Source organism: Sesamum indicum, linkage group LG8, assembly GCF_026168435.1.
Source record: "Sesamum indicum cultivar Baizhima isolate 11 linkage group LG8, ASM2616843v1, whole genome shotgun sequence".
Classification (NCBI taxonomy): domain Eukaryota; kingdom Viridiplantae; phylum Streptophyta; class Magnoliopsida; order Lamiales; family Pedaliaceae; genus Sesamum; species Sesamum indicum.
In genome coordinates, this window is record NC_142664.1 from 22500004 (window position 1) to 22512448 (window position 12445).

Genomic DNA, 12445 nt, shown 5'->3' on the forward strand with positions numbered 1-12445 from the left:
ACTACGAAATTTTTCTAAGAATGCAGACCATCAAGTTTTCGAAGGAAGAATGAAATTTTGTGTGATGAAAAAGAAATTTTTTTTGTTTTTATACACATAAAATTGGACTTTTTAATACCAGCTTTGCTCGCTTTATACTGCACTATTAAAAAATTTTAACATATCTAAGATTTGAAATCCCTTTTGTGACAACTTTTCATATATCCCAGATCTTAGTGATTTTTTTTTATTCGTCAAAGACCTGGGACTTGAAATCCCATATCTTAGTCATTTTCAAATTCCAAATCTTTGGTCATTTATTTTTTTTAAAAAAACTGAGGCAAAGCTGAGATTTAAAATCCCAGATCTTTGGTCATTTATTTTTTTTTTCAAACTAGCTTTGCCTAAAATTTAAAAAAAAAATAAAATGCACCTTTTTCATAATTTCTTTTTTGCATTTTATAAATAATTTTTCCCTCTAACACATATTGGACAAATATTGTTTGGCCAAACGAAAATTAGGCCATAATGACATTAGGCCTATCCGTAGATTTAACCATAATAATTAACGACAAATAGGTCTAACGACATTATAGGGCTAACAACAAACAGAACCAACAATAAATAGGCCTAACACACACATAATATAGTTCAAACACGTTAAGCGTACTTAGCAACTATCAGTCTTTTCAGGTGAATACAATGGTGATAGCCAAAACAAACAAAGGCTAAAATACATACACATACTATAGTTCAAGCCCGTTAAACTTAATTAGCAATGTTCGATTTTGGGTGTCTTTCATATGTGTGATGAATGAAATCATTTCTAGCGATGATATCCATTCATCGTAGCTAGAATCAATTTCATTAATTTCATAAGTGGAGTAATCCTCAGACTAAAAATGTTGTTAGGAACTTACAAACACGCCATGCACGCTCAAAAAAACAAACACACATCATGCACACTTAACGCAACCACACATACATATGCGCATACTCAATACACACACAAAATAAACACAATCAAGTACATTCTAAGATAAAAAAAACCAATGTATTTTATTTTTCACTAATAGGCATGACTCGAGGCACTGTTGCAACGTCCCCAGGACATGGGCATGGATGTATGCAAGTGGTTCCACCACCCACCGTTGATGCTTTTGATGCTCCGAAAGCATCCACACATCCTCTCCCAGCACCTCCGGCCACTCCTTCAACGGCTTGACCATTACAGAGATTGTCGATTGACCCACCGAAGCTCACCCGTAAGGTGTGACTCTCGAGACGTCGCAGATGGGGCTCCTCCGTGCCTTCCCCAGTCCATCCTCAGTTGCACCGCACTTGTCGTACCTCCAGTACCTCGCAGGTACATCACCCCCTAGCGGATGCCGCATAAGTGGTTTTACCTTTTTTTGTTAACAAAAAATAAAAATTATATATTAGATTAATGATAAATAAGAAATTCACAAACAACATTGGGCATGATTGGGTCTTCTTCTCATGCATCAACTCGGTGTTGACGGGCTACCACATGCAGTCATGCACCTACTACGTATACTCCAAGGTCCCAAAGTCCCAAAAGGACTTCTAATTCGATGAGCTCCAGGTAGTACTTAAATTTAATAATATATTTTATTTATACACAATATTCTAATTATTTATTTTATTTCTTGTCTTGCAGTGCGTACACCAGTGCGACTGCCTGAATCTACCAATGCAGGAATTATTCAATAGCTACACAGCAACTTGGTTGCGTAAAAGATTGGCGGAAGCCTTGGCCAAAATACACAGCCCAAGTGGTTGGGGACGACATCTGAACTCCCCTCTAGGCTTTTTGAGCCTCACGGCAATATGGAATATTAGAAGCCTTATCCAAGATTTTATAAACCTTAAGAAACTTATAGATAGTTGATGAAAATTGTACAACATCCTAAAAGCATGTAGATATCCATAGGAAATTTAGGATTTATATTGGTAAGATTAGAGGATAAATCCTAATCGTTATCCACCTCACAAGCTCTCTTATAAAGCTCGAAGTTCAACTATAAGCATTTTTCAAGTTTCACTAACCGTGCTCTATCTTTCCAACTTCGCTGAATTTTTCTTTGTGATCAAACTAGCCAAATGGATCATGGCTAACTTGTTAGCAAGGGTTGCGAATAAGTTCTTATATATGCATAAATTAAGTTGAGAATGAAAATAGAGAAAAAAAAAGTATTTTAAAAGGAATAAGAACTGAACTTAAATAGCATAAATTAGGTCATCCAACAAATGAAACTTAACCAAAGAAGAAAAATCTTGATTATGGGAACAAAAAAAATAGTATTAACAGTTCAAGTATAAACATAATTCGCGAATAAAATTTGTTCAACTCATCATCCACTTATGAAATATACACAAGTACATAGATAAATAATATAATATAATAATTTTATGCTGTCAAACACTCAATATATGAGTAGTTATAAGTAGGTATAGTAATTAAAGTTGCTCTAATTCGACTACTTTGCAAGAATTCGAGTAATTTGGAAAATTCATTTTTTACCACTATTAGTAGACGTGCTTTTTGTTCTTCTTTTAATTAAATGAAGGCATGCTTTTAAGCGGTAAAGTTTGAATGATTATGCGTTGGATGCTATTTTTTACCATAATTTCTTATGTTTTTATTTATTTCTTTTAGAGAATGTGTTTTCATCTGCAATTACATATATATATATATATATATATTAGCTTTTAATATCTTAATTATGCAGCAAATAGATTGTTTCTACAATATTATTAATAAAGACTCAAACGCCTATTGGCATGTTTTGTAAATATATTGATAAAATTATTCTTATATAAAACTAAAATAAAACCAAATTATATCTATCTAATTTGTGATCCATGTCTCATCTCACTTTTCTTAAATAAATGTTTACAACTTAAATTCAAAAAATTAAAATACATGCACATTATATTACAAGTCTATATATAGAGAGAGAGAAAGAAGGAAAAAAACGAACAACTTTTAAGATTATTATGATGTGAAAAACATCAAGTCTGACATGAATGTGAACCCATTCATCCACAACACAAACGAAGAGCATTGGTTGGGCTTCAAATGTCATAAGGGCATGTTGATGTTGCTGCTAATTTCCATGAATAGATATACTTATGCTCCATTTCAGGACACTATTCCACTCATTTCCCTTCCACCATTCACCACAATTTCCCAATACCAATATATGGTTGGGGTTCCACATAAGAGCCGCCTCACCTTTACACTCCCCCTTGTTTATTTCTACAAGAATGGTCTAAATAACAGATTTTATTTATTTTTATGTTTCAAATAGTTTATATATCATAAATATTTGTTTATATAATTATATAGATAAAGGGTTCTTTTTAAAAATGTAAAAATATACTTTTCTCTCATAGTTTCTTTTGAAATTACACTTACACTCATTCTGAGAATTCGCGTTAATAAGAAATCCACATAAATTTTCAGTTTTACCCTTCATTTTGTATTTCGTATAAATCACTGACAAAAATACCCTAGTAATATTTTTTAATTTGTAAGGAGGTAACTGTAATATATATAAAATCAAAAGGGCGTAACTATAATAAGATATTAGGCTTAAATATATTTTTAATTCTGTAATTTGACACTTTGACATTTTATTATTTATCTTTTTAGGGTTGCAAAATAGTCTTGTAACTTTTTGTCATTTTACGATTTTGGTCCTTTCGATACCGAATTTTGCAAAAAATTTGGGAATAAATCATGTGCCCCGTAATTTTGGCATTTTTATCATTCACCTATCTAGGAGTTTCAAAAGAGTCCCGTAATGTTTTGACATTTCGCGCAAGTTTGGTCCTTCTGGTATCAGATTTACAAAAAGTCATAACTAAATCCGACACTGAAAGGACCTGAATTATGAAATTTTAAAAAAGTTGCAGGACTCTTTTGCCATCCTAAAACGATAAAGAATAAAAATACCAAATTTTAAGCACAAAAAATAAAATCTTAAATTCTAATTTTAAAAAGCACACACAACACACACATCAATATATATTACTCTCAAATGGACAGACAAAAGGATTCCCATGTATTTAGCATAAGAATCCTACTTAGATTTGGAATCATAATCAGTGTGTAAGAGGCCTAAAATAACTATTTTTTTTTTGTAAAAAAAAAAAAGTGTTTGTCAGAGAAAAGGCAAAGGCTGTTGCAAGAAAGGTTAGCAAAATCTCACTAGATTTTGCAGACCGTGCCCAAAAATGCAACTGCACCCACTGCCCATATTATTCTTTCCCCTTTTCTTTTTCTAAGGAAGGTAGCATTAATAATGTTTGGATTTTTTTAGTCATATTCATAATCACAATATTTTTACTTTCTCTATAATCTCATACCAATAAATGTGATTTTGCAAATTTATGGTAAGTCAGATATATGTAATATTTGACTCTCAATTATATCTTTTTATTGTATTCATTACGTAACTGTCAGAATTTTAGGTTAGTGCAGAAAATTTGGGTAAAGAAATTTGGAGTTTTGCTATGCAATTTCAACTTTAATTAAAAACAAATAATAGAGATTTAGGAAATAAAAAAGGGACTTGAATTAATAACAAATGAAATTATTAGAATCTGAGGCACGTAATATGTCTCCTAATTAATGAAGAATTTCTTTTACTATAATAATATTACATGAACTTTTGACTAAATAATAATAATAATTTATGTTACTTTCTATTTCTGCAAAACAAAACTTTAATGATTGAAATTGTTTTATAATCTGTGATAATTGATTAGATTATCGCAATCTTGGTTACATGTGCATTGCACGACTTTTTGAACTTTGCAATAAGTCAAAAATAGATATTTGTTTTATTTTGGAGGAAGTGTATTACATTTGGGCACGTACCAATCTAGTTCAAAATCATTGCGTTTAAGAATTTTTTTTATTTGGTTTTCGGACATATTTTCTTCAATATGAGGGGATGCATTTTGATTGGGTCTAAATTGTTAATTGTTTATTAATAGAATACGTGCAAAATTCTTTTGTCTTACTATATCGCATTACGACCAAGAGGGTGTTTGTAATTGTTTAAAATAAATATATCAATTTTATTATTGAAAGTATGTTTAAAATAATTTATTTTTAATTTATTTCAACAGTAAGTACTTATTTGAAGCATTTGCAAACACCCGTAATTAGTTTATTACCGACTCCAACAGTTTATTGAGTAAAAATTATTCATATTAATTAAATGGTTTCTCCGGACACTATAACTTCAACCTTTTTATGGTTTTTCATTTTTATTTTCAAACACTCTCACTTTTACTACTGTTCGACGTACAATTCTCATATAACTTATTTTCAGCACAAAAACAGAAGCTATCGCAAACACTGCTAAATAGATTGCGGGTGTTTCTCTGTTTTCAAGCTTATTGTTTCTTCGTTCAATTTGAATGATGTCCTTGCTATGGAGTTACTGATGTATTTAATTAGACTTTGATATCTGCATATACTAAATTATGTAATGAACTGTAATCCATAAAAAGAAAAAAAAAGTCGCCAAACCCGTTTCACCGGTGCATATGTACCTCATCGAGGGAAATATGCATTTAGCTGTATCTCATCAAATAATAAATGCGTTTTTGTGTCGACTTACCTGTACCTCATCAAACAACAACCACGTCTTAAGTCGATTTATCTGTACTTCAAAATGTAGTAAATATCTTTTGCATCGAAGCATTTATACCTCGTTAAATACAAATTGTATACTTTCTAGAAAAATTATTATTCAGACCAAATTCAGCCGAATTGAGCTATTCATACTACACATTCATCACTCTTTTTTAAACTATACACCAATCGCATAATAAACATATTATACATACTACGCAATCAATTTATATTAAGTATAATCAGATCTATTATAAACTACTTTTCACGTGTATTTATTTATAACCCATCAAAATAAACACGTTTCGAAATAAATTACATAGATGTGCAAACACATTTCAAATTAATTCATGATGTACGGACTTAAGTTTCTCTCATATCCGAATTTTAAGGCCAAAATTTAGAAAGAAAAAAAAATAATCAATTTTAAAATTCATTTACGTGCCCAACTTCAGCACGGACACTACATTCACTAGAACTCTAATGTACTTATAAACTGTTTATATTTTATAAAATGTCTTTTAACTATATTTTTTTCTTTTATAAAATTGATGGAGCAAGTGGGGTCCACATGACCCATTCCTCATGACTGGTATGAGTTTCTCCATCTTTCATTTTCCCATGTGTGGCAAATGTAGTGTGAAAATATATATGTATATATGTATGTATATATAAACACACACACACATATCAGTCTATATGTATATTTTTGTGTGGTGTGTGTGTGTGTGTGTGGAATAGTGTATGTGTGTATATATACGGTGTAATGCGAAATGATTGTGTTGAGAAGAGTCCCTCCAAAAACTCTTGGTACAGCTCACGAGCCACTGTCCTATTTTAACCAACGCCCCCTCAGCGCTAGAGACCCTTTTCTCTCCTTCAATTTCAGCTTCACCCTCTCTGTCTCCGACAAAATATCACCAGAATTTTCTCTTTTTTCTTTCTTTTCTCTTTTTTGGTTGTCCCAGAAACGATATAATAAAACAGAAGAAAGAAGAGAGAGTCCCTCTTTGTTTTCTGTTGTTGTTGTTGTTGTTGTTGCTGTGTTTACTGTGAATTCTTGCTCTGTTTTTGTGTTCTTGATTTCTTCTCTTTGTTCTCGGAAGAATGGATTGCTGGTCTTCATCACTCAGGGTTGATGATGAGTTCAAGAAGCTGGTAATCAGAATGAACCCACCAAGGTATTTTTACTCCTTTTTTTTTTTTTTGGTTTTTGGTTTTCATGTTTATGCTGTGAATTGTGGGTGGTGAATTTTTTGGTTTTCTTGGAGTTGGTTGATTGTGTGTGTTGTGTGTTGTGTGTGTGTTTCTCTGTGCATGTGTGAAAAATGCCATCTTGTGCAGAAATGGTTGAGTGTTTGGAGGAATTCATGAGAAGGGTTTTTGTGATTGTTGATCTTTTTCTTGTTCTTGAATTGGGGACTTGTGTAGGGTTACTGTTGACAATGCATCTGACAAGAAGGCAACTCTGATCAAGGTGTGTTGAATTTCCCTGTGTTGTTTAGGATTTGCTGTTGTTGAATTTGATGTGATAAGAGTGTTCTTGTATACATGTTATTACTGGTCTGATTGAGAATTTAATGGTTTCAGGTTTTGCAAACATTTGTTTCTTTCCCTGACTTTTTGCAGGTTGATAGTGCAAATAAGAGAGGAAGTCTGTTGGAAGTGGTGCAAGTTCTTACTGATCTGAATCTGATAATCAGGAGGGCTTACATTTCTTCAGATGGGGAATGGTTCATGGATGGTGAGGTTTTAAGTCCTTTTACCTGTTTCTTCAATGGAGAATCCGATGAAATTATTTGATACTAAATGCGGTTTTCTTGTTTGGTATTGATTGTTAAATGCAGTGTTTTATGTCACGGACGAATTTGGAAATAAGGTGTATGAGGATAACGTTTCCGAGCGAATTCAACAGGTATGCTTATGTGGAGATGTGTAGGAATCGCTTGGTTCGGGCTAATAATTACGATGTGAATTATTAAATGCCGGAAATCCCTGTTAAGTCTTTAAATTCGCCTCTTATGTTTGATGTCTTGAAAATTCTGTTGCTTTCTTGGTAGAAACTTTGCGGTTCATAAATGCTGCTGTTGTCTGATGGCAAAGTCGTACGTTGGTAGCTTTACTCGTGGCAGTGTTGTGGTTTTTCTGTTGAATGAATGAACTTTTCTTGCTTTCATTAATGTCATTACAGCAGTTCAATTCAAGAACAAGGAAAATAAGGAAACAAAAGAAAAATCAGATATCGAACGGTAGATAGATGAAACAGTAACAACATTGCTCGTGAGGTGTGAATGGCAGGATAAATAGATGCAAGAAAGTTGCATGTATGGTTGATTCTTTGCATTTAGTTCTCTCTTCTGTGTACTAAATGTTTCATCTGCTTAATTCAAATTCTACCATTATCAAACAACCCTCCTTGTAAAATTGCAGTCCCTGGGCCCAAGAGGACACAGCTTCCGGTTACTGGCGAGATCTGTGGGTGTGCAATCTGCTTCAGAACATACGACCATTGAGTTATCAGGCAGAGATAGACCAGGATTGCTATCAGAGGTCTTTGCCGTTCTCACGGATCTTAAGTGTAATGTGGTGGCTGCAGAAGTATGGACGCACAACTCAAGAATGGCTTCAGTCGTCTACATTACCGACGAAGCAAATGGATCACCTATAAACGATCCCGAACGACTTGCTAATATCAAACAGCTTCTGCTTTATGTTCTAAAAGGTGATAGAGAATGGCGGAGCGCCAACTCTGCTGTTTCTGTCGGGTCTACTCATACTCAGAGAAGGTTGCACCAAATGATGTATGCCGATCGCGATTATGACGTTCAAAATGTGGATAATGCGACAACCGAACGGACCAAACCCCTTGTGACCGTAGAAAACTGTGTGGAGAAAGGGTATACCGTGGTGAACTTGAGCTGTCCCGACAGGCCTAAGCTGCTCTTTGACACAGTATGTACCTTAACAGATATGCAGTATGTGGTATTCCATGGCACCATAATTGCCGAAGGACCAGAGGCTCAACAGGTATACCAAAGTTTAACTTTGCATTTACTTATTTGTACAACTTGCACTTACCAAAGAGCACAGTTCAAATATGCAATTAATTCTGCTACCAAATGCACTTTGTATGGACCACTTAATTCATTTCAGCTGTTTGCATTTTAACAAGGTATTGTTCTACTTCTCGGTTTTGTTAGGAGTACTACATAAGGCATATGGACGGGTGCCCCATTAGCTCTGAAGCGGAGAGACAACGTGTAATTCACTGCCTCGAAGCAGCAATTAAGAGGAGAGAATCTGAGGTACCTAAACAGCAAAGGGTTCACGTTTTAAGCTCCACCTTCAAAGCACGACTTAGACGTGATGTGTTTGCGTGTATTATGCAGGGAATAAGGCTGGAATTATGCAGTGATGACAGGGTTGGCCTTCTGTCTGACGTTACCCGCATATTCAGAGAGAATGGCTTGTCCGTTACTCGTGCCGAGGTCACGACAAGAGGCACGCAGGCCGTGAACGTTTTCTACGTGACTGATGCATCGGGAAGTCCGGTGAAAAGTGAAACCATCGAGGCGGTTCGCAAGGAAATCGGGCTAACTATACTCCGCGTGAAGGATGATACCTACTCCAGCTCACCTCCTCAAGAGACAGGACGGTTCTCGTTGGGGAGTCTCTTCCGTTCGAGATCAGAGAAGTTCCTTTACAGTTTGGGACTGATAAAATCATGCTCCTAGACTGATCATGGTATATAATGGTTGTAGGCTTAAACATATAACTTAGAGCAGATGAAGCTATAGCAGTCAACCTCTTGTTGATATCAGAAACCAGTTTAGGCCTAAAGATGATAGTGTAATTAATCATGTAAATATATAGTTACATTTTCTTGTTCTTAGTTCTTACATTACATATGGGAAATTCAGAAATGTCCATTTTCATGACTTTAAATTTTAGTTTTATCAAATTTTTTACATGCCCATGTTCATTATTATGTGGGAAATTACTAATTAACAGCTTTCATTCACAAATAATAATAGAAAAAAATTATAATTTTAGTTCTGTAAATATGGAAGGTTTTATTCACAAATAATAATAAAGAAAATTATAATTCTAGTCCTCAACTTGTAAGTATGGAGGGTTTTGTTCCTCAATTTTTCTTAATTTTTATAGGAATAAAGTGTGGTGGTTGAATGAGTGGAATACTGTGAGTGAGTGTGGATGATGGAGACTAGCTAGTCCTAGTATTGAGGTAGTTTTCAGCTACATGGAATTTGATACCAATATTGTCCCAACCATGAAAAAGGATGACATACACATTCATTTTTCCAAAAATAATATGGCAACTCTTTCTGTGTGCTTTCTTCTTTGTCATTTTGCTGTTGTGGTTGAAATCAAGTTTTAATGTGATGCAACATCACACACTTCCTCATCATCAACTTATTTATTCACATTTAATGTGTGTGTAATTATTATACTTATTTAGTTAATGAAAACAAAAGTAGATAAAATAAATAACTAACTAGAAATTGATGAAATATAAAATTATAAATGAAAATCGAATAAGGTGAATGGAAAAATTTTAAAAATTGTAAAAATATAATTTTCAAAAAATTTTAAAAAATAAGTAAAACCCACGAGAATATTTGAGTTAGTTCATCATAAAAAGAATGAATGAAAACTTAACAGGAACTAACGGATTGGACTAGTTGTTAAATATCCGTTAAAATTATAGAGAGTATTATTAATTTTTTAAATAATAAATAAGTATTTATAATTATACTTAGATTTCATTAGACCTTGATGTAATTTACTTTAAAAAATGGTGATAAATGGAAATTAATTAGTCATATATATATAATTCAATAATTAGAAGTGTAGAGATTTATCAATAATTAGAAATGATCAGATTAATATATATATATACAGCACAATGGTAGGTGCTGTGTCAGAAGATTTTGTAATTATTAATGACATGACTTCCACATAAAGATCTTAAACTGTCACAATTATACCTCTAATCCAATATTGATATGATGGCTAATTATTGTCAATCTCATCCCACCACTATGCTAAAATGTATCATAAATGAAATTTTTTGTTCCATTTAAATTTTTTATTCCAAATTCTGTTATTATATTTTTTTTTTGGGTGAATAGTAATTTATCCTCCTAAAATATTGAAAATGAGCATATTATCCCTACATGAAAAAAAAATATAACAATTTATCCTCTTGTAATTTTTAAAATAAAGCAATTTATCTCCTTGTCTAAGGAGGTAAATTGTTTCATTTTAAAAAATATAAGGAGGTAAATTGTTGTATTTTAAAAAACACAGGGAGGTAAATTACTATTTATTTTTTTATAGGGGATAATTTACTTATTTAATATCATAGTAGCATTGCTTGTATTTTTTTCCCTTTATTTTGTATTTCCTTTAATATATATATATATAACAAATAACATAAATTTTAGTAAGGTTAAATGCAACAAGCATTCATGTGAAAATGCTAATATATTAAAAAATATTAGTAAATTACATCAATACTTTCTGATATTAGGTCTAGTTAATCAAGCACTCCCTAACATTTATAAAATTACAAATAAATTTCCTGATAAAGTGTTAATGTAATGTAGTTCAAGAGGTATTTGAGTAAAATTTTTTCATTAAATATGAGGTGTACGTATTATTAAAATTATAATCTCAATAGTGTAAATGTTGCAAAAAGTACGAGGTGCTTGTATAATTAGACATAACTTTAGTGGGGTATCAACGTAATTTATCCAAAAAAAATCCTAAAAAAAAAGAAAAAAAAGAGAACGCGATCACTTAGACTTTCAAGAAAAAAATTTTATCGCATCCCCTTGACGTAGAAACCAATGGGCTTCTTTTTTTAAGGGTCAATTCTTTTTTTCTTTTTCTTTTTTGTTCAATTATACATATTATTGTTTCACAAAAAGAGTAGAATACAAACAAAAAAATTTCTAAAACAAATTGAATTTGGCCGAACATAAATCAGAATCAATAGTGAGTAGAAGTTGAATAATGATAACCAAGGGAAAAATGCAATTTACTCACCTGTGATATGGAAAATGAGAAAAAAAAATCTCTTATGAAAAATAAAATAACAAATTATCTCCTATCTAAACCATTGATAGGAAGGTAATTTGCTTCTTTTTTGTTTTTTTTAATATAGGAAGTAATTTACTTATTATTTTTTCATAGGGGATATTTGCTCACTTCATATATCATAGAAAGTAAACATTATTAACCCTAATAACCAATATGGGAATCTTGATGCTAACTTGTGATAAAGTGGGAAGAAACTTGGCTTTGGAGATGCGACTACTGAATCCTTTGGCAACCACAATTACGTATAGAGATGGTGGTAGGTCTAAATCGCATTTCACATGCTCCTCCACTTCATCCGCATGATTCTTCTTCTTATACTCTAATAATTAGTCACCGCTAGTTATTAAAAAAATTATAATTATGAAATTATTAAAAAATATTAATATAATTATATTACCGATTTTTTTAAGAAAAAAATCAATGTAAGAACAAATTTAGATATTCTTTTTAATCTTTTTTCAAGAATATCACGTGGGATTCTTTTGGGTTTGTATTTTAGCGGGAGTGGAGTTCAATTAGGAGATGATAAAAAAGAAAATGGATCGACTTTATACAATTCGTTTTTTATAAAAAATACCCCCAAGTTGGATAATGAGTGAGAATCACGCTTTTTATAAAATAATAATTCAAAGGAGAGAACCAAGCGTGTGCGATGGGGACACATAG

General features: G+C 32.3%; 1 protein-coding gene across 2 annotated transcripts; it reads left to right on the forward strand.

Moving 5' to 3' along the window:
• Window positions 1–6394: 6394 nt before the first annotated feature.
• Window positions 6395–9598, forward strand: LOC105168447 (ACT domain-containing protein ACR4). 2 transcript variants are annotated; one of them, XM_011088536.3, is made up of 7 exons: window positions 6395–6834; window positions 7085–7130; window positions 7244–7397; window positions 7501–7568; window positions 8084–8680; window positions 8854–8958; window positions 9043–9598. In XM_011088536.3, the coding sequence occupies exons 1-7, from the start codon at window positions 6761–6763 to the stop codon at window positions 9385–9387; spliced, it is 1389 nt and encodes a 462-aa protein (XP_011086838.1). In that variant the 5' UTR covers window positions 6395–6760; the 3' UTR covers window positions 9388–9598. The 2 variants fall into 2 exon arrangements, with proteins under 2 accessions (XP_011086838.1, XP_011086839.1); XM_011088537.3 differs by having other exon boundaries at window positions 6398–6834; window positions 7283–7397.
• The last annotated feature ends 2847 nt before the right edge of the window (window positions 9599–12445 follow it).